We start from the raw sequence: 19,868 nt of genomic DNA on the forward strand, positions 1-19,868 counted from the left end.
GGTCACGTGGTTTGGACTCCCACGTTGAGTTATAGATTAACTACTGTATATTCTAACACATGGATACTGAGAAGATTCCAGTCAACTTTAAGCGTACGAGGTTAGCAGATTCTTTCCAATTCAGAATTTGAGTGGTTAGAAGAAAAAGCTAGTGGAGGTTCGTTCGATATGTACTACAACCTACAAAAGCTGACTTCAGATTAAAGCAGGCTACCAAATCACCGGGTAGAGACTACCAGTGGTTATCTTGTTTGATGCGGCGATAGCACAGACACAATTCAGTGAAACATGTAGGAAAAGAGAAAATACTGCAACTTGATTCAATAAATGCACATTAAATTCTTATTACAACTGTACTTGAAAACACCCTTTCGTTTACTCAACTGTGGGTAGTTTCTCAAGCAATAACAAGCCTGCCACGAAAGACAATATAAAATAGAAAACATGCAGCACAGCGATAAAAACTCCAGGGTTATTAGTAACACATTGAGATACCATGTTTTTCGAAGGCTATGCGACAAGAACAAAGAAAGCCCAAGGTAATATGAAAAAAAAAAAAAAGTCACGGACATGACGGAATAGTCACTTCAACTGGAAACGAAAAATGAATTTAGTGGCAACAGAGAGGGCACAAAGGAAGCGAGAAAGAGTTCAGTATAAACACTAGAACAATCATAATGCGGGTAGGGCTTGGAGGCGAGGAAGAAACACACACAGACACAAAAGAGCATTTGGTCGTGACCTTCAAATAGTGTTGGTAAGTATGCAGGTAGGCCAAAGTGAACTCGAAGCTGAGGCGACACACAATGGTGGGTCTTCGCCACGAAGTAGATAAACATTTGTTAAAGAATGTGAATATTCGATGCGAAGTCGAGGTAGAATTTGTTCCTCCTGTCGAAGTCTTGAGCTGGTAGTCCAAGTTCAGGTGGTTGCTAGGGTCTTTCAAGAAAGGAACAGAAAGATAGAAAGCTTGAAGAGCATAGAAACTGCCAGAGCGACAATCTATCTACGTTAACCTAATCTAACCTGCCATAGTAAATGTTAAATGAAATACTAATCTGAAATCCATGTACCACTTACAGGAAGCTCTGTTTACTCTGGCATTCTACCATTCGGACATTCTGCAATCTGACATCGATCGAGCCGCTTGCGTCTTTTCGGATGGATTCGGGTGTTTGTTGACCTTGACCGCCAGGGTGTACCACTGTGCTGCCCGTGATTTTAGCTCGCTCAGTGTTTACCGAGGTTGTCAGTTGTAGTTTCTGTACAGTTCCCTAGCGGGTTACGTATCACGTTTCATAATATTGCAACTGTGCACATACAGTGTAATGTACTGTAAACTGTTCTCGGAGTTCAACATGAATTATTCAAGTGCTATTAAACCTAATACAGAGTATGAACGTAACTCTCACTATCAAACAAAAACTAAAGAAAATTAATAATTTTGGTAAAAGCAAAAACAGAAATTTCATAGTGTGTGATTTTAATATTGGTTCTTCGACAATTTATGATATAACCAGTTGAGAATGCTCCAAGAGCATTGCCAGAATTAACTCAAAAAGGATGGAGCAGGAAGGATTGTTCCTATGTGTAAAAGTAAATCGTTTTTATCCGCGCCTTCCTCTGTTTCTCGCAAAAATTTGCAAAATATCATCTCTCAATGATTTACAATTCTCGAGATATGGCTAACAAAATATCTGGAGATCGGCCATTTTTTGACCAATATCACGGGAACAGTGAGTCATAGAGAGATGATATTAGTGTTAATCAATACCTAACAGGATGGTAAACATTTTGGTACCGATATTAATTGATGGCCACTGGCCAAACGAATGGCCAGTTGGATAGTGCGCACTGGTCAGTGTTTGGTACCAAAATATTTACCATCCTCTTAGGTACTGATCAACACCAATATCATCTCTCTATGACTTTACGGTTCCCGAGATATGGCTTCTTAAATACCTGGAAATTGACCATTTTTTGGCCAATGCCTTGGGAACGGTAATGATGCGAAAAATTACATAACTTTCTCAGATAGTTTTTGATGCCTTATCGAATGCAGGGTTCAAAATTGAAAAATTTGCAAATAACAGACAGACAGATACACACACAGAAAAATTCAGTAACAAACTTCTTACGTTTGTTGAAAATTGCTAATTTTACAGTACGATATTTATATCGACTGCATACATTTAGGATGTGCAGAAATACATAAAAATACGTGTTTTAATAGTCTGCATTTTTATTTAGAGTGATCTATGTTTGGTATTCCCGTTAAAACCATATTGCCGTTCGATAATCCGGTAAATTCACTAATTTACCACGGCTATGGCCCCGAAAGTGGTGTATTAAAGAACGCCTCCCGTAACTAAAAATCCAAATCAATCAAACAGGCTATTTTAAGGTAATGAACATTAATACAAACAATAATTGAACAATCAAAACCATTCACAGCAAACACATAACGAAATAATAATAATAATAATAATAATAATAATAATAATAATAATAATGACGCAGTGCCTCAATTGTAAAACACTCCCCTCTGGTGTGTGTGGGGTTCTTGGTTCGATCCCAGCCCGCGTAAAGTACACTTTATGATAAACAATCACAGCGCACGTGGGTTTCCTCGTTTCCTCCCACTTTTTCATTCCACCATTATCATCACACTCTCTCTTAACATTGGTTCATAATCCTGAAACATTAAGCTACAATATTTTCTTATTGCATTATTGGAAATTACAGACTAAAAGTCCCTTTACAATAATAATAATAATAATACAAGAAGAAGAAGAAATCACACAACGCCAAAAAGGAGAACGCGAAAACCAGTAAAGAACTCAGGGAATATCCGAACACAGTACAGAAAAATACTTAAAATTCACATATAAAACAGTAATGAGCATAGAATTACTTCAAGTTTAAAGAAGAAAATAGCACAGGTAAAACTCAACACAAAATTAAAATGTCAAAGTAGCATACACTCTTGCTACATATAAATGCCGGCTAGGCTAAAGGAGACTATGATGATGAGAAATGAATGAAATGGTGGAAAGAAAGTGGGAGGACACGGAAGAACCTCGAGAAAACCCACACACACGCTGTTTGTCCAACACAAAGTCCACTTGGCGCGAGCTGCGATAGAACCAGGAACCCCATGCACCAGAGCTGAACGCCCTACCACTGAGAAACCGTGGCCCCGGGCTAATTTTTAAATGATCATGATTTACTTTTTATTTCATGTAGGTTATCAATATATATACACAAGGTGATTCTTTATAGGGTTTACAACTTCAATCAATCATAATTCTTTGTTGGAACTACATGCAGACTTGGTTTATATGTCATTATACTGCAAAACATTTCAAGTTTGACTCACGTAGTGAGTAGTTACGGAGTTGACCACACGCGGCGCCACTAGTCAGTCGTTGAAAATGGAGACTTTCAGTGGTGCGGAAAGAATTAAGTGCGTGTTTTGGTTTGAAGAAACGAAGTCAGCAACGAGTGTACGGCTTAAGTTTTGCACACAATACGGCAATGAACCACCCAGCAGACCAACAGCGTGCAAGTGGCACCAGACATTTGTTGAAACAGGTTATTCTATGCGACACACAAAGGCTCCAGGGCGCCCACCCATAACTGACGATATGGTGGAAGCAGTTAGGGAGAGCTTACTCCGCAGTCCTCGAAAATCTACACGACGTGAATCACAAGAAACTGGTATCCCTCAGACCACTGTTTAGCGTGTATTGCATAGACGTTAGTACATGAAGTCATACACACTGCCCTTAGTTGAAGCACTGAGTGAAGCGAATAAACATTTCCAACATGAACTTTGTGTTACCATGTTGGATCGCATTAGTAGTGATGAGTTATTCTTAAACAATGTGGTCTTCAGTGACGAATCAACTTTTCACCTTTCCGGCCGAGTCAACACACACAATTGTCGTATTTGGAAAATCCACATGTGCATATGGAGCTGGTTCGTGAGAGCCCCAAAGTAAACGTGTTTTGCTCTGTTTCCAGAGCAAAGGTGTATGGGAACCTTTTTTTTGCTGAGAGCACCATCACAGGAATCGCTTATCTTGATGTGCTCCAGAGCTTCCTTGTTCCACAGTTAGATGAAGATGACCAGGATGGCCGCTTATGGTGCCCCACCGCACTATCTGATAGACATAAGGGAATTTCTTGATCAACGTTTCCCAGATAAGTGGATAGGTCGTGGTGGACTAATTGCCTGGCCGCTACAGTCTCCAGATTACATACCACTTGACTTATTTCTGTGGTGGTTTCTGAAAAATAAGGCGTACACCCCTCCTACCTGTTAATGTTAATGAACTGAAACATCGCATCAAAACAGCCATCGCGGACGTTACCCCCGAAATGCTGTCTACTGTTTGTCAGGAAATCAACTTTCGTTGGGATATGTCCAGGATGACCCAGGGGCACACGTTGAGCCATGATGGATTTGTCAAAAAAAAAAAAAAAAAAAAAAAAAAAAGTGTTTTCAGTATAATGACATATAAACCAACTCTGTATGTGGTTCCAATAAAGAATTATAACCGATTGAATTTGGAAACCCTATAGAGAATCACCTTGGACAATTTAACTGGAACACCCGTGATAACGGAGAAACCAGAAGAGGGAGAAAAGCGAAACTTTGCACAAAGCAACTATAAGGAGGGGGACATCGTTTTACGTATTAAACAATACCAGCCAGTGAACAATGTTGCCATCCCAGTATAAAGTTATATATTTTTTTAAAGGCACTAAGTCAGATTATTACATATTTCAAATCAACATGTTAAACAAAAACATAAAATACCACATTTATTATTCAGTGTTGCAAACAAAGGATGTTATATCACAAATATCCAAAGTTTGGAAGACTCTATCACACATACGGCACAATGGAGATGGACAAGACAATGCACATCGGAAGTACCTTAGCATTGGATACTATGGTCATGGTATGATTTGTTTTGAAAGGCTTTTATTTCGTAAACATGCTTAGGTAAGTATCACATCTAATTACTTAGGTGTTTGCCAATTGCAAACAAATCATTTTGCCGTTTACAACACTTCGATATCTTAAATCGTTCCGGAGATATGACAGGGTGTGTACTATAATTCCAAAATGAAATTTCGTGACATTTTTTTGATGTTTTCTTTACCAAACAATAAAATTTCACAACATTCTAAAGAACAAATTTGGGTGAGAATTAGGCCGTATTATCATGCATGCAATAGAAGCGTGCTTTGCTTGCGATTTGGTAGCGTTTGAAGCGACCATACACATTTTTGGTGGTGAATTTTGACGTTTTATGGAACAAAATTTTCCAGTCTATACTCATATTTGTACAGATAAAAAAAAATCATGACCCAAAAGCTAAATTTCTTGACTTTCATGACCGTTTTCTGACTTCGTGACCGACAGACACCCTGTTATTGTAATTTTTACGTTGTTCAAATGTATCATTTGTCATTTAAGATTTGCAGTTTGTTGACACGATGCACGTATTAATAGTTCCCGTGGAGCCTGCAAATTTATCGCTTTCTTTTAGGAATTGACTAAGATCCCAATCCTAATTTGTCCGTGCACTATGTCTACTAAAGTGTAATGACTGTGTTATGATGAGATACAAAGGTTAAGTGACACGTTGTCAACTTAATTTTTATTCTTACATTACATGCTTAAGAAGTAAATGAAAGAAAAGTACATATAAATAAAGCATTGTCCAAGCCAGCCAACTTTGTCCTACACAAAAGGAATCGATTTCTTTCTATTCTCAGGGGTTGAAAATAAGCGACCAAATAAGACAATGGAGGTGACCCGAGGGGGGAAAAATCACTTCGGAGCTGCTACCTCCCCAGGAGTATTTTCCCAACCGGACTTAACCTGGATTACTGGTATTTTCGTCGCAGTACTTTCACTTTCCGTTTATTCAACCTCCCATCTCCGCGTGGAATTCTTCTGAAATCTGGTGGTAATTCAACAGTTTTCGCTGTGCAGTACGTCACACTCCACTCGTGCTATTGGTATAATAGCAATATCAATGGAAAGGGTGAATAGTGTCTTTTCCAATATTATACAATGTTAGTACGTAGTACCATCCTGGCACTATTAGCAATCGAAGTGAAGGGAACGGTAAGTCCTGTGAAAATACCAAATAGTCCTACTGGAAAATTCAGATGATCTTAAGAAAAGAAACTTATGAAGTGAATATTACGCCAATATGAAAAATGAACGTCACTGAAAACAGACGACAAAATAAGCCAAAAGTGCGTGTAGCAACTTCTGAAACCAAGTTCACAAAATGAATTCTTTCCATACGATACGAACTCTCTTCTGTTCACAAACTTCTTTTATAATGTTTATTATTATTATTATTTACAACACTATTTTATTACCTTCTTTGATTTTGCTATTATAAGATAACCCAATTATTTTAAAACACTATTTACACATTTATATGTCGATTAATGCTACTGAAAAAATAGATTTATCAATTTTCTTTCATCTCATTTAAAGTCATTATAGCCAGATACTTTTTTTTTTTTTTTTTTTTTAATCTGAGTTCTCCTGTTTCACGTCAACTTAGCTTGTGAAGGACATAAGTAACTCTTAAGGTGAGCTCCGAACGAAGATCTGGGTTTGAATTCAATTTAGTTGGCGGGTGCACAAACCACCATGCAAGATCAACTTTCACAGTATTTAGCTTCCGAAAGAGCTGAACAACAGAATCATGCACCCGCCAGAATCAACACAATCGGCTGACATGTTTCTTCTTCTACACCGTTCCTTTCGACACCCAGAAACACTGAAATCCATGTGACATTTCCAGGTCGTTTTCGCCTTGTTATGCGCAAGATGACAACTCAGTTCAATGGATTCAATGCGACCGTCATCTACCAAGGCAGTTCCTCCACAGGAAAGTGAAATTCAAATCGCCTGCACCTAACCCAATGGATGCTTCTCAAACTTAAACTTTTACCTCTTTATTAAAAATTATAACTTCTATGGTTTATTTGCAAGTATCTTATTTATTATTATTACTATTACTACGAGAATATCACTAATGCTACTTGAAGAACTGATCGTCAGAATATTGTATTTGGAAGGTGCTATTAAAGAAGAACAATGCAAAAGCATTCATTTACCAAAAACGACAGTTAATTCAGTTTTATTTATTTGATTGTTTCTTGTTCCTCTATCTCAATATGTTATTTAATTTAATCTAACACAGTAGCGTAACGCAAAAATGTTAGCCCCCCCCAGGATTATATTTGGTTCCCCCTTCCCATGCCCATTAACTTCCCACTATATTATGCCCTTGTACAAGACAATGGTTAATAAACCCATGGTATACGTATAATAAAACTACAATTAAAATTAATACTCACCGAAAAAGGCAAAAATTGTTTTTCCTTAAACTTCGAGTTCTAAGATGATTTTTTAAACTGGTGTTGCTAGAATGGATGCTTTTTCACACACAACATATTTTTCTTTTCTAAAGTAAATAATATTGTTCAGAGAAATGGATATTTCGTATTCAGCTCATTTTTTGTAGCCTATAGTTTTTGGCATTTGCTTCGCGGTGGGCCCCCAAACTCTGCGGGCCTCCCCGCACTGCAGGCCCCTCAGTTACGCCACTGATCTAACAGCAAAAATCTAACTATTTTCTTTTCTGATTTATTAGCGCTCCACAATGAATCACCCCCTTCCCAAATACTGATTCTTAAGTCAAACGGTTACGTTCGACCAAGTACTTAGATATAATGGTTATAAAAACAGCATTAAACGATTAAACACATTTCCGTTCTTTCGTAATATAATTAGTCCGTAGCTGTTTTAAGCTGCATTAAGCAAATTTTACACGGTTATGACAATTTTGCATCTTAAGTAGTAAAATAAGTAGGATTCCCTCTTCATTTTAATTTTGCATCTTAAATGTATTAACTTCCTCAAAAGCTATAAATTTCCGTACAAAGATAAACTAATATAAAAGTTTCACCACTTTTTTTATTTATTTATTTATTTATTTTTTTTTAAATATAAATACGTCAATGATCAACTCATTTTCCAGTATATGTATCTGAAGTTTCCACTGACCTGTAAATCCATCTACCGTAATCGATAGTTGCGATGCGTGAACCCGTATGTTCAGCTCATAATAACTGATCGACGACAACAACGCAGGTTCATAGCATAGAAGAGGCTGAGCATCAACAGAAGGGCTCAGGGTGACCGAGTCAAACCTGCAACAAATATACCAAACAACATGAGACCTACATAGTTTGCTTCTGTATAAAATACATATACTAAGAAATAAATTACCTCACTAAAGAAATCAGAGATGGTAGAATCTATTTAGCCCATCACTTGAGAAATATTTAATTGGTATTTCAATTGCTACAATATTCGCAAAACGTCTTAAAATGTTGCTAGTAAGGAAATGTTTTGGAAGATAAACTAGTTTCGGTAAGGAAATTCATAATAATTTTTCTCTTAGAAGGTAGAAAGAGGACTTCTTGTTTAAGAACTTTTGCCTGTTAGCATACTGTCTTTTTAAGTGAAAGCGCTGTCGTTTTATAGCTTTTGTGAACAAATTTGAGTGAAAAGTATCTAGCTGGAAGTTATGCATTTTATATACTAGAAAAAAAATTAGCAAGAATCAAATGAAAAAGAACAAATTCAAAGATAAAAACACAAAAGAAAAATCTTAGATCAGATCTTAAGATTCTACACGACTACTACATAAAGATCAGGCTATAGCTTGTATGTATGTATATGGTGTCCATAAAGTTCGTTGCTACCCCCTGTATTGTCGAAACGACTGCGAATAAGAGAAAAAACAAACAAAACAAGCGTTTTCTCATATTCGAAGTCGTTTCGGAGATACAGGGGGTAGCACGGAAATTTTATTTTCCAGATTTCGAAAAAAAAAAAAAAAAAAAAAAACGTACTTTTTGCGAAGTCGGATTTTTTTCGATTTTACTTTCCGGATTCCGGAAAGTAAAATTTCTGGAATTGCCAACCCCTAGCTAGTAGCTGTTAAAAAACATAATGAATATATACTGTAACTTGTATTAGTTTCTAGTAGTTGGATATGTTTTATCACTTAGGCAGAGAATTGCTACTGCAGTTATTTACTGCCTTATGAGGAAGGTCTTATTTTCACACACAGAAAAGTGGCCAGTATGTGTCAGACATTATCGTAAATGAAAAAACTGAAATCTTTGAGTTTTACGTCCCACGATTATGCCGGTTAGGCTAAGGGAGACGGTGATTGTGAGAAATGAATGAAATGGTGGAATGAAGAGTGGGAGGAAACGGGAGAACCCCGAGAAAACCCACGCACACTGTGATGTCCACCACAAAGTTCACTTGGCGGGAGCAGGGTTTGAACCCGAGACCCAAAGCACCAGAGGTCAAACATTATCGTGTTCCCACCTGCAGCTGCTCCAAAGCACTGCAAACTACTTTTTAACCAGACGAAATGCGGTAGTGGAAAAAAATCTGAACAATCATTCTGATAACATTCGCTTATTGTCAACATACCTACGTACAGTAAATACAAATTCAAATTTTTGACTTCACGAAGTATACAATGTAATTGTTCAATAATTAGCATAAGCAGGCATTCATTAATTTATATTAATATAATAGTCAATAAAACTAATAAGCGGGTGACTGATGACTCAGTGGTACAGTTATCATCTATGGTTTTCTAACCCAGGCCATGAGAGTTTTCGATGGCTAATATTGTGTTTGCAATTTCCCCCGGTTCTTTTGGTTCCCTTTCTTTTATTTGTTCTATCATCACTCATTAACGAATTTGGTTCACCAAAACTCTATAGCCCTATATTAATTCTGTCCGTCAGGGAAACAAAGAATCCCAAGAACTGCATGGTGTCTACTGAAATTCCAACATGAAATTTCGTGACCTTTTCTTTACCAAACCATAAACATTTCGTAACATTTTCAAGAGCGACTTTGGTTGCGAATTAGACCCAATTTTCATCATGCGATAGAAGCGTGGCTTGTTTGCGATTTGGCAACGTCTAAAACTGACCATAGACATTTTTAGTGGAGAATTTTGACATTTTATAGAACAAAATTTTCCTTTATCAGGGTGTCTACTAAAATTCCAAAGTGAAACTTCGTGACTTTTTCATGACCTTTTCTTTACCAAATCATAAAATTTCCTAACAATTTCAAGAGCGAATTTGCGTGCGAATTAGGCCGAAATTTCATCCATGCGATAGAAACGTACTTTGTTTGCTTCCGATTTGGTTGCGTATAAAGCCGACCATAGACATTTTTGGGGGTGAACTTTGAAGTTTCAAGGAACAAAATTTTCCAATCTGTACTTACATTTGTGCAGTTAAAAAAAATAGTGATCCAAAAGCTAAATTTCGTGACTTTCATGACCGTTTTCTGATTTCGTGAAAGATAGACAGCCTGAACTATATGATGGTAAAGAATGTAGAGAATTAGTTGGGTCAAACGGGAAACAAATGAGAAAGTGTTAGAAATAGTAGGAAAGAAAAGAACAATTTCAGGTGTAATAGAAACGAGGAAAAGAAACTGGTTGGAACATCACCTTGAAAGCAACTGCGTCATGAAGACCGTAGTAGCACATATGGTGGCAGGAGAAACAGAGAGCGGCGAAAGAGGCTACAGTTGATGGATGGTAAAAAATGTTGTGCTAATCACTCTACATTTTCTTTCATGAACCTATAATATTTTTCTTCACCATTTGCAACATTTCTACGCAGCTTAAAAGTTTTTCTACGCTACAAAACAATCATATACTCTGCCATATTTCGCACGGAGTCACCTACTGAGCTTGCCCTACAAATCGGAAGAAGTTACCTGCATTACAGATTTTTGATTTTTATTGATAACAAACGCGGAGTAGTTACTCGGCTCGAGAATAGAGACGTGGTTACTTAAAGGGGGCAGAGCTTCTCCGGTCAGCCGAAACGAGTAGTGCTCAGTTCTCCTTTTATTGATAGAAATGCGAGTAAATACTCCAAAATTGGGAATAATGAGTAACTTTTTCGTTTTATTGACATCACCCATTACCAAAACCCACCTGTTTTCATTACCTTCTTATACGCGCATACACGCCGTCGTTGATGTGCCTGCTCCCTTCGGACGCACATCCGCGCTATCGTGCGGGGCTACTAGCTTCACCCTATCCTGACTCGGTTAGATAGCACTTGTTCTTTTTAATGACCACCTAGCACAGGTTGGTTTGTCTTTTGCACTGTAGTTTACATGCTGTAACTATATCCGGACGCCATACTTATACGAATGTAGGTATTTTTTATTCCAAGCTGTAAAAGTTCACCTGCATCTGTTTTCATGATAACTGACTTGTAAGGCAACCTAACCTAATGTTATCTACTCTAATCTAACGAAATGTAGTACATTTCATTTTTTTTTTCTTCGATTTTCTTGTTTCGTATGTTCGGCAATACAGCACAAATGCCCAAATTAACATAAAACATTACTAACGTAAATTTCGCAATTATGTGAAGCTTTGTAGTTGCACGTCATGGTTAATAACTATCTTATAGGGAAATGCGTACAGAAGTAAACAGATTCGATTTTCATTAATGTACTTTTACGTAGGTACGTATCTCACAGGTAAGAAGACAACATATTTCGATTAGTAACACACTAGTCTATTAAAATATCATTACAATTTTTTTTCTGTAAATTTTACAAATCTATGGATCCATACAGTAAATGTGCACCGGAGATTCTAATGAAAATTTGCCTACATTTTAAAACAATATATACTCATCAAGTTATTACTTACGGTGTTTACTGCATGGCTCTCTGGTAAAAGCATGGTAGCAGCAAACAATAGTTTTTATTGTAAAACTTGCAGAACATGCTAGCAAATTTAATGTAAGGATAGGAGCAATTCTAGTTTATGGCATACAAAGTTAACTGTTCCGATTTTCTGCTCCGGTTTATTAATTTTCTTTTCACGTAATACTGCAATATTTAATATACAAGGGCATATTCAACCCAAATAAAGCAAAACTGCAAAGATTCAAAATGCTTGTTAAATGAACGAATGGAGTAGTGTATGCGATAAAATATAATTGACCCCAAGTGTGTGTCTTGCACAGGGTTGGCAAAAACCATGGTTTTTATTGAAAAAGCAAATTTTTTTTTTTTTTTTTTTGGTTTAAACCGGGCTTTTTTTGTTTTAAACAATTTGCTCTATGTATTTATATTACATATGGACAGAAATAAGTTTGTTTCGCCTTGGTGTTCTTATGCAACAACAGGGTTATGATGGAAGGGGTAGCATAAGCTTAAAGCGCAATCCAAACCGCTTCATCGGCTTACATCCCAGAGAAATTGTTCATTTTGGACATGAAACCGGGACTAATTTGTCACAAATGTGATGCGTCTGCCGACTCACCCGCGAAGGACTCCTGATAAAAATATGTTGTAATAATCTTTACATAGGCCGACTTGTTAATATAACTGTCAAAAGCCATTTCAAAAGGACAAAAAATAAACAGTTACAGAAGTAAAAACATTATACAGAGTTATATATAAATTGGGAAACTCCCGCCTTAGCCATTGGGAAAATCCTATTATTACTTTAAATGTATTTCCATGTAAAATTTTACGGTCAACGTATCCTAATCAGTACGCTAAAACTGAAGTATTAAATTGCAAATTTGGTATGTAGATATCATTCAATAAAATTAAAACAAAGTTAAATCCAAGCTGATGTTGGAAGCTGCGTAGGCAGTTGATAAATTTTGCCAATTTCTATCAATATATTAAAGCAACCTCGGCTTCTTTATAAAACAACAGGCATTCAGGAAAGCAGAAATATATAATTTGGTTTCGTTTCGTATGTTTAGGCTTAACATCCTTATGAAATACCAAGGTTATCACGGTAAAGACTTTCGCTTAAAGGGACACTTCGAATCGCTACTTGGTTTACACTTGAAAGATGGGTTGTGGTTCGACCGAAAATTGAACACAGGTCCCCTTGATTAAAAGGTGGAAAGTAGATAAAACTAATGTAGATAGTTTGATATGTGGAAACGTCACCATAAAGTTCAAACGATTTAATGCGTTTTTCGTTCCTCTATTTTATTTTGGTTTAAACATTTTTTTTTTTTTTTTTTTTAAATAATTAGCTGGTTTAACCACCTTGGTTTAAAACAGACAACCTTGGTCTTGCAGCAAGGTAGAATCTTATAATCACCTTAAATGTGAGATAAATTTAACCTAGATGGCTACTAGGAACTAAATTTCTTCAATTCGCAAACTATAGTAAATAAGTCAATAAAATAAATATCATAATGAATTAGTGCAAGTATGCTACATTAATTGGTCCATTGTAGTAATGACAGATTTTTAATGATACGAATATCACTCCTTTTTGATTTAGGAACAATTGAAATATGCATAGTAACACTATTTATATCCACATAACCACATAAACAACCAACTTATTGATATAATTTCCTGCAAGCAATATTGCAACAAAACGCAGTAAACTATCCAAAACAGAATACTTCGACAAGCGAACACGAATACAAAATTCATCATCCTTGAAGTACTCAAAAGGATTTCGCCTGCCTCTCATTATTCTTCTAGGTCGGATAGCTTATTTTACCTCACACAGTACTTCAAATTCATATAAATCTTTTGCAAGAATATTTACTCTACTCACAGCTGATCGCGACATTATCAAGGATTAATCTGCGGTTTTTGATGGCTAACCTTAATCCTATGATTTGGCGATATAATCTTCAGATAAGTGTTGGTGCAACATATTATCCTCACTTCGATGATTAACTGTAGTGTAATCCCTATCCACGAATTAATCTTCGGTTGCTGCAACTGAGCTTAAGTCTAAATTTGTGCTAAGTTGCTACTAAAATATATGAATGCTATCTTTGAAGCAAATGATGGCAGGAGAATGAGCGTGCGTCCGCAGGAAGCAGGCATGTCAGCGAGGGTGACCATACACATAAACGAGGGTAGCGGAAGCCACTGTATATGGTATAAAAACGCTTACCTTATGTGTTGTAGTGTGTACTTGTATGTTAATATGAACGACAGAGGTAGGATCCGGACATGCCTTCATTGCTTTAACACTGCTGTTCTAAAATAATGTAACACATTACTCATGTAAGAACATAAAATATTTCGGGTTAACTACCGTAAATGGCGGCCACGAAGCACATTTACGAAGAAATGAACAGAATCAAGTGAAAAGTTAGCATGGGAGTAACAAAAAAAGGTAATAAAATCATTTCTATAGGGTAATTAATTAGGGAAAAAACTAACGAGCTTTACCGTCCCACATTTATGCCGGGTAGGCTAAAGGATACGGTGATGAGAATGAATGAAATGGTGGAATGAAGACAGTGGGAGGAAACTGAAGAACCCCGAAAAAATTCACGAATATAGCGCTTGTCCACCAGAAAGCCCACTTGGCGCGAACTGGAATCGAACCAGGGATCCCACGCACCATAGGTGAACGCTCTACCACTGAGCCACCGCGGCTACGGAAAAATACGAAGTTAAATTGTAGACCATATGAGTTCGCGTATTGATGTGATATCAGGCAAACAGGCAATAATAATGAACTTAGAAAGTGTAACCTTAAGTAACGGAGGAAAATACTGAAATGTAGAGCGAAAACTAATAAGAGTAGATTTGCAACTGAACCAAACGTGGTGAATTGGAGCAAAATTTTGGGTGCTATCCCATCTGATGGCGGGATAAATTTGTACAATCATGAAGGTAATAGAAATTACTTCTACTTCATTTCGTAATAGAAATGTACACCTAATCAAAATATATCGGGAAATTACCTCTCTCATAAGGTAGAAACACGAAATGGAAAGTGTGCATTTTACTACGTAGTTTTCCATAAGAGAAACACGATGAAATGAAGAGCTAAGTGAAAGCAATCAACAAAATGGTCACAGAAGTGACCCAAAGCTGTTCCAAACGCACAACATGCATTTTTATGCTATATATGGTTCTCATCATCCTCCTCCCTTTGCGTACACTCACCTTCGCTCACGCGTCCGTTCCCTCTCGAATATTACTTGACCCCGTGCTGCGTTTCTGTATTGACTCGGTTAGATAGCATTCGAGATTTTTGCAGGCATCTAACACAAGTTTGTTCGTGTTTTAAAGTTAAACAATGTTTTATGCACCAAACTTTTATGTCATATGCACACACGCTGTAGTTATATTCCTAGTTACATCCTCGTTTACATGCATACCTAGCATCACTAACGTGCCTGCTCCCTACAGACGCACAATAGGTTGTAGACTACAGGTCTCGCTCCAGGTCCACCAACCAGAGACCAAGTCAGCTGAATTACGACAAAGGAAACTATTTCAAAGCAAAATAACTTGTTTAAAAGGATTTTTTTCCCCACAATCTACATTATAAAAGAAAAGTTGGGCAGAGCCCCCACAACACCTAAACGCATACTATTTGAAAATATTATGACATCAAATAAAATCCTTCAATGTAGGTAAGTGGAATTTTGGTTAACTAAGAATTTCAAGTAACTTATATTGTCGGAATTCACCGAACTGTGAAAAAAAAAAAAAAAAAAAAACTAACCAGAAAAATCAATAACATCAGAAAATACAAAACAATATACCCGCTGGGAACATATGAATTTCAAAGATCAAAAAACAGTATGCTAAAAAAAAAAGAAAAGAAAAAAACTATACCCACTAAACCCAAACACACATACAAACACAATAGAATCATGAAAAGAACAGTAAAAGAAACTATAAACTCTATACAGAATACACGAGCTATAAAGCAATATACTGGAATATACACTTCCACAGATTCAGACATTACAATCATGTACCATGTTGACCGCCAATGAACAATTCAACACCGACTCGAAATACGAAACTGAATGGACTTTTGAATAATATATATATAAAACTAAAATAAAATTTATGTTTGTAAAATCAAAGAAATAGCAAAAAAGACTTTCCATCTAAAATTATAATATTAATATTATTTTATATATATACAAAAATAGATTTACATAAGACTAATGTGGAAGTTAATAAACACAGTAGTGGACTGTTCAATGATTGGAGTTCAATGTTCTTATATTTCAACGATAAAAGGTCTAAAAATGGAAGAAGACAACAAGGAACGAAAACAAGTTACGTAAAATATATACCATCAGTTTTATAAAGGTAAGACCTGAGTTCCACAACCATTCTCGGACACACGTACTCGATACAGAACGAACCCGCTGCTTCGCTCCAGCCCTGACTCTGTCAGATACCATTGGTGGTTTGTAGTGACAATCTAGCATAGGCTGCTTTGTTTTCTACACTGTAGATTTTATGCCATATAACTGGACGCAGAATTCATTCAAGATACAGTCCTCGTAAAGTGAATACGCACCGAGAAATTCTTAAGAAACAAGTCTCTAAGGTAAAAATAAAGAATTTACTCATAAATGACAAAACGTTTACGTGATTCTGCTTGAAAATATTGGATCCACTCTGCTGTGCACAGGTCCTCGATTACAAAACAGGAACGAGACTTCTGAAGGCTCCTAACGTTGTAATTGAATATTACTTTGAACTGATCGAACTATGATTTGTGTTTCCATATAAAGTGTGCATGTATAATCGATTGGCATGTTGTCAAATTCCGTATTCGCCTGATTTTAAGGAATTATCCGCAAAGATTTACCTTTGGCGCATCACTAGAAAGAATTGGTGGAAAACTATAAATCTTTCACTAATTTCCTACTTCTTGTCCTCTGAAAGGTTTCCACTGGGCGACATGAAAATACCTCACTTGGCATAAATAAAATCCAACGCGGGCCCAAAAAAGTTGTAAAATTACAATTCTTTCGTGATTTACGTCTAAATACGGCTATCGGATGTACAGCATAAAAACAAAACAAACAAACAAACAAAAATCATCCTGTGGTAGATGGCCACTAAAAACCACGATTGCTATCCAACCGAGTTAGGGTAGGGCAAAGCTCGTCATCGATAGTGCGTATGTGTACAAGCGATGGTAGTGGAAAGATGTGAGTTTTGGCAATGATACGAGTTTGAATAGCATATGTCATGGTTTTATACTTGGAACGCTCTATTTGTAAACATAAAGTACTGGTTCTGCACATTACTGTAAGCAGAAATATACCGCCTGTGGAAAGTACTATTTAATAGAGCCATCTTCCGCATGCACTGACTTATGTTATCCGTCGTAAAGGACTTGTAGTGATTTTACACTAACCCTATACTTGTAACCTAAAATAAAGCTGTATTTTGTATTTAATTATGTAGCCTACAGAAATTTGTTCCTTATAAACACGCCTTTTTATGAAAAGTATTGAATTTTATCTGTAAATTTTCCAAAACGTGGTGCGCCCAAACTACCGCTGCACCGAATTAACTAAAGTCCATCTCCCCTGTGTTTGCTAAACGCCATTACTCATTCTGAAATATTCCTACAATCGCAGTTCCATTAGACGATTTTTTTTTCAACACTGCGCAATTAGGTTAAGAGGTAAGTCATTAGCTCTAAATCTCTTGCTAATCATAATACTGACACAGAATGCAATGTAAGATGCATTTGGCGGCACTTTGAAGTATATAGACCTATTTTGAGTGAAAAAAAATAATGATTATTATTAATACATTTTGACTGGACCCTGCGGGAGCCCATGTGTTTCGGTTTTCACGTTTATCAGTTCTTGTCTCATGCAGCCCCGCTGCTGAAAGGAACGTTTAACTCAAAATCAACATTCTGACTAACATTGCACACTCAGGAAGAATACAAAGAACTGGCTCGTGATCTATATGCACTGCGGAAATTAAAAGCAGCCTGTAAGAGAGAAAATAACGACTTCAGTATAATATGCTCTTTTCACTCATATTTATTGTACGGTAATTCACTATGGGGAAACTCTGCAGGTGCAAAGGACGTATTCAAAATGCAAAAGACATTATGTGGTATTAAAGGCGTACCTGACACTGAGCGCTGTAGGGATATTTTCAAATACCGAATCATGACAGTTCCCTCAATAAATATCTATCGTACTTCAATGCACATTAAAGGAAACCAGACTACTTTTAATTTGCGATCTACGTACAGAATTATAATGCAAGGTACACAGAGAATTTAGAAACGCCGTCTGTCAGATTATGCAAGACGCAGTAAAACTTTAAACATGATGGAAGGGCACTATTCAACTTGTTACCTGTATATGTAAGCAGTTTCCCAATCACATTAGAAATATTAATAGGAAACTGAATATATATATTACGAAATTTCAGGAATGCATTTGTCTATATATATAAAAGAGAACGTACAAAATTTTGTCCGCTCATCACGCTAATACGGCTGAACCAATTTCTTTCATTTTTGGGGGGTTATTAGGATTTGGACCCTAGATGGTTTTTATCATATCACTTTAATTTTTAATTACCAGTGTCTTGAGATAATTGACCATTCAAGTGTCCATAACGTACAAATCCTTTGTTATTAGTTCATCATAGGTAAAAATAAACGTATTTATATGCAACCCGCATGACCGTGTCACTCGGCGGGTTAACATAAATGACAGGCGATATACAGCGGAAAATAGCTTGAATCTTCTGTTTAAAATTTTTTAATTGATTTGCTTATTTTTACAGACACTTTTACAATATGCCAGCACCGGGATGACCGCAGCGAAGCGGGGCGGGTTAACATAAATGACAGGCGATATAATGTTAAGATTTACTGCAATCTTCTATGGTTTTTATCATATCACTTGAAAGCGAAAAAGTAAAAATTATCTAAGTAACAAAGTTTATTGCGTTCCGGGGTGACCGCAGCGAAGCGGGGTGAACGCTGCTAGTAATTTATAAAGTGTAAACGTCAACTGAGAAAATTTTGAGGACAAAGTCCCGTAGACGGCACATTTTAAAGGATTCAAAACATATTAGTAGTACTGAACTGGGCTAATGTTTAGCAGAAGGGGTCCAGCAATTGTTTCTGAAAAATATTACAATTTCGGTCATTTCTGTTAAGATTAGGTTAGTTTATGTTACATTATGTTAGAGTATGGGTCCAGCATAATTTTCCAAAAAATTACAGAATTTCGCTATTTCTACTAATATTAGGTTAGATTTGGTGTGTTAAATTCCAAAGTTGGGCGTCCGTTTCCAGCAAAATTTTTAAAACTTACAGGAAATATATGGATACTTTGATCATTTGTGTGCTTGATAATATATAAGAGTCTCGAAAAATCTGTTTATTTCTTATATATAAGCGGTTATAAACATGGGACTATACGATGAGCGGAGGGAACTACTTGGCGCAAGGTAACCGAACAGTTGCATTGTGGGAAAGAAACGAGCATTTATGTTATCAACATGGCGAATGTACAAGGGGAATTAACTAACAGTTTTAGCATTTGTGAAGCAATACGTTGATAACGAGCAAAATATTTTAAAAGTTTGTGAAGAGCACGGATTAATGAACCTAATAACAAATTGCAGAAAATGTGGAAAGGATATAACAGCGAAAAAACGTGGCGAAAGCGGACGCCCAACTTCGGAATATATGCCGATTTGGTTACGCATTGTTAAGTTTAAGAACTTGCATTATTCATTTATCCCGTAAATTTTGCTTTTGGACCCCTTCTGCTAAACATAACCCCTGAACTGAATCTACCATTACGTAACCTAGTACCACTATTGCTAATGCTCCTACGCAACTTCAACCGAATTTGAGATGTAGTAATGGGTTTAACCCTATAATGGGTGATATCAATAAAACGGAGAAGTTACTCATTACGCCCAA

At 36.5% G+C, this 19,868-nt stretch overlaps 1 protein-coding gene across 11 annotated transcripts in view; it reads right to left on the minus strand.

Annotated features, from left to right (window-relative positions):
• The window catches only part of LOC145674591 (SMAD family member 2-like), a 36,355-nt gene that overhangs the window by 14,126 nt on the left and 2,361 nt on the right, over positions 1-19,868 (minus strand). Inside the window, exons 1-2 of one of the 11 annotated variants that reach the window (XM_081744806.1) lie at positions 17,717-17,843; positions 8,114-8,259 (exon numbers count right to left, since the gene is read on the minus strand). In XM_081744806.1, the coding sequence (XP_081600932.1) occupies positions 8,114-8,259; positions 17,717-17,781 (211 nt within the window). In that variant the 5' untranslated portion in view covers positions 17,782-17,843. The other 10 variants (XM_081744805.1, XM_081744799.1, XM_081744807.1 and 7 more) reach the window with 10 other exon arrangements.

This window comes from Thermobia domestica, chromosome 17, assembly GCF_964235325.1.
Source record: "Thermobia domestica chromosome 17, izTheDome1.hap1.1, whole genome shotgun sequence".
NCBI lineage: Eukaryota > Metazoa > Arthropoda > Insecta > Zygentoma > Lepismatidae > Thermobia > Thermobia domestica.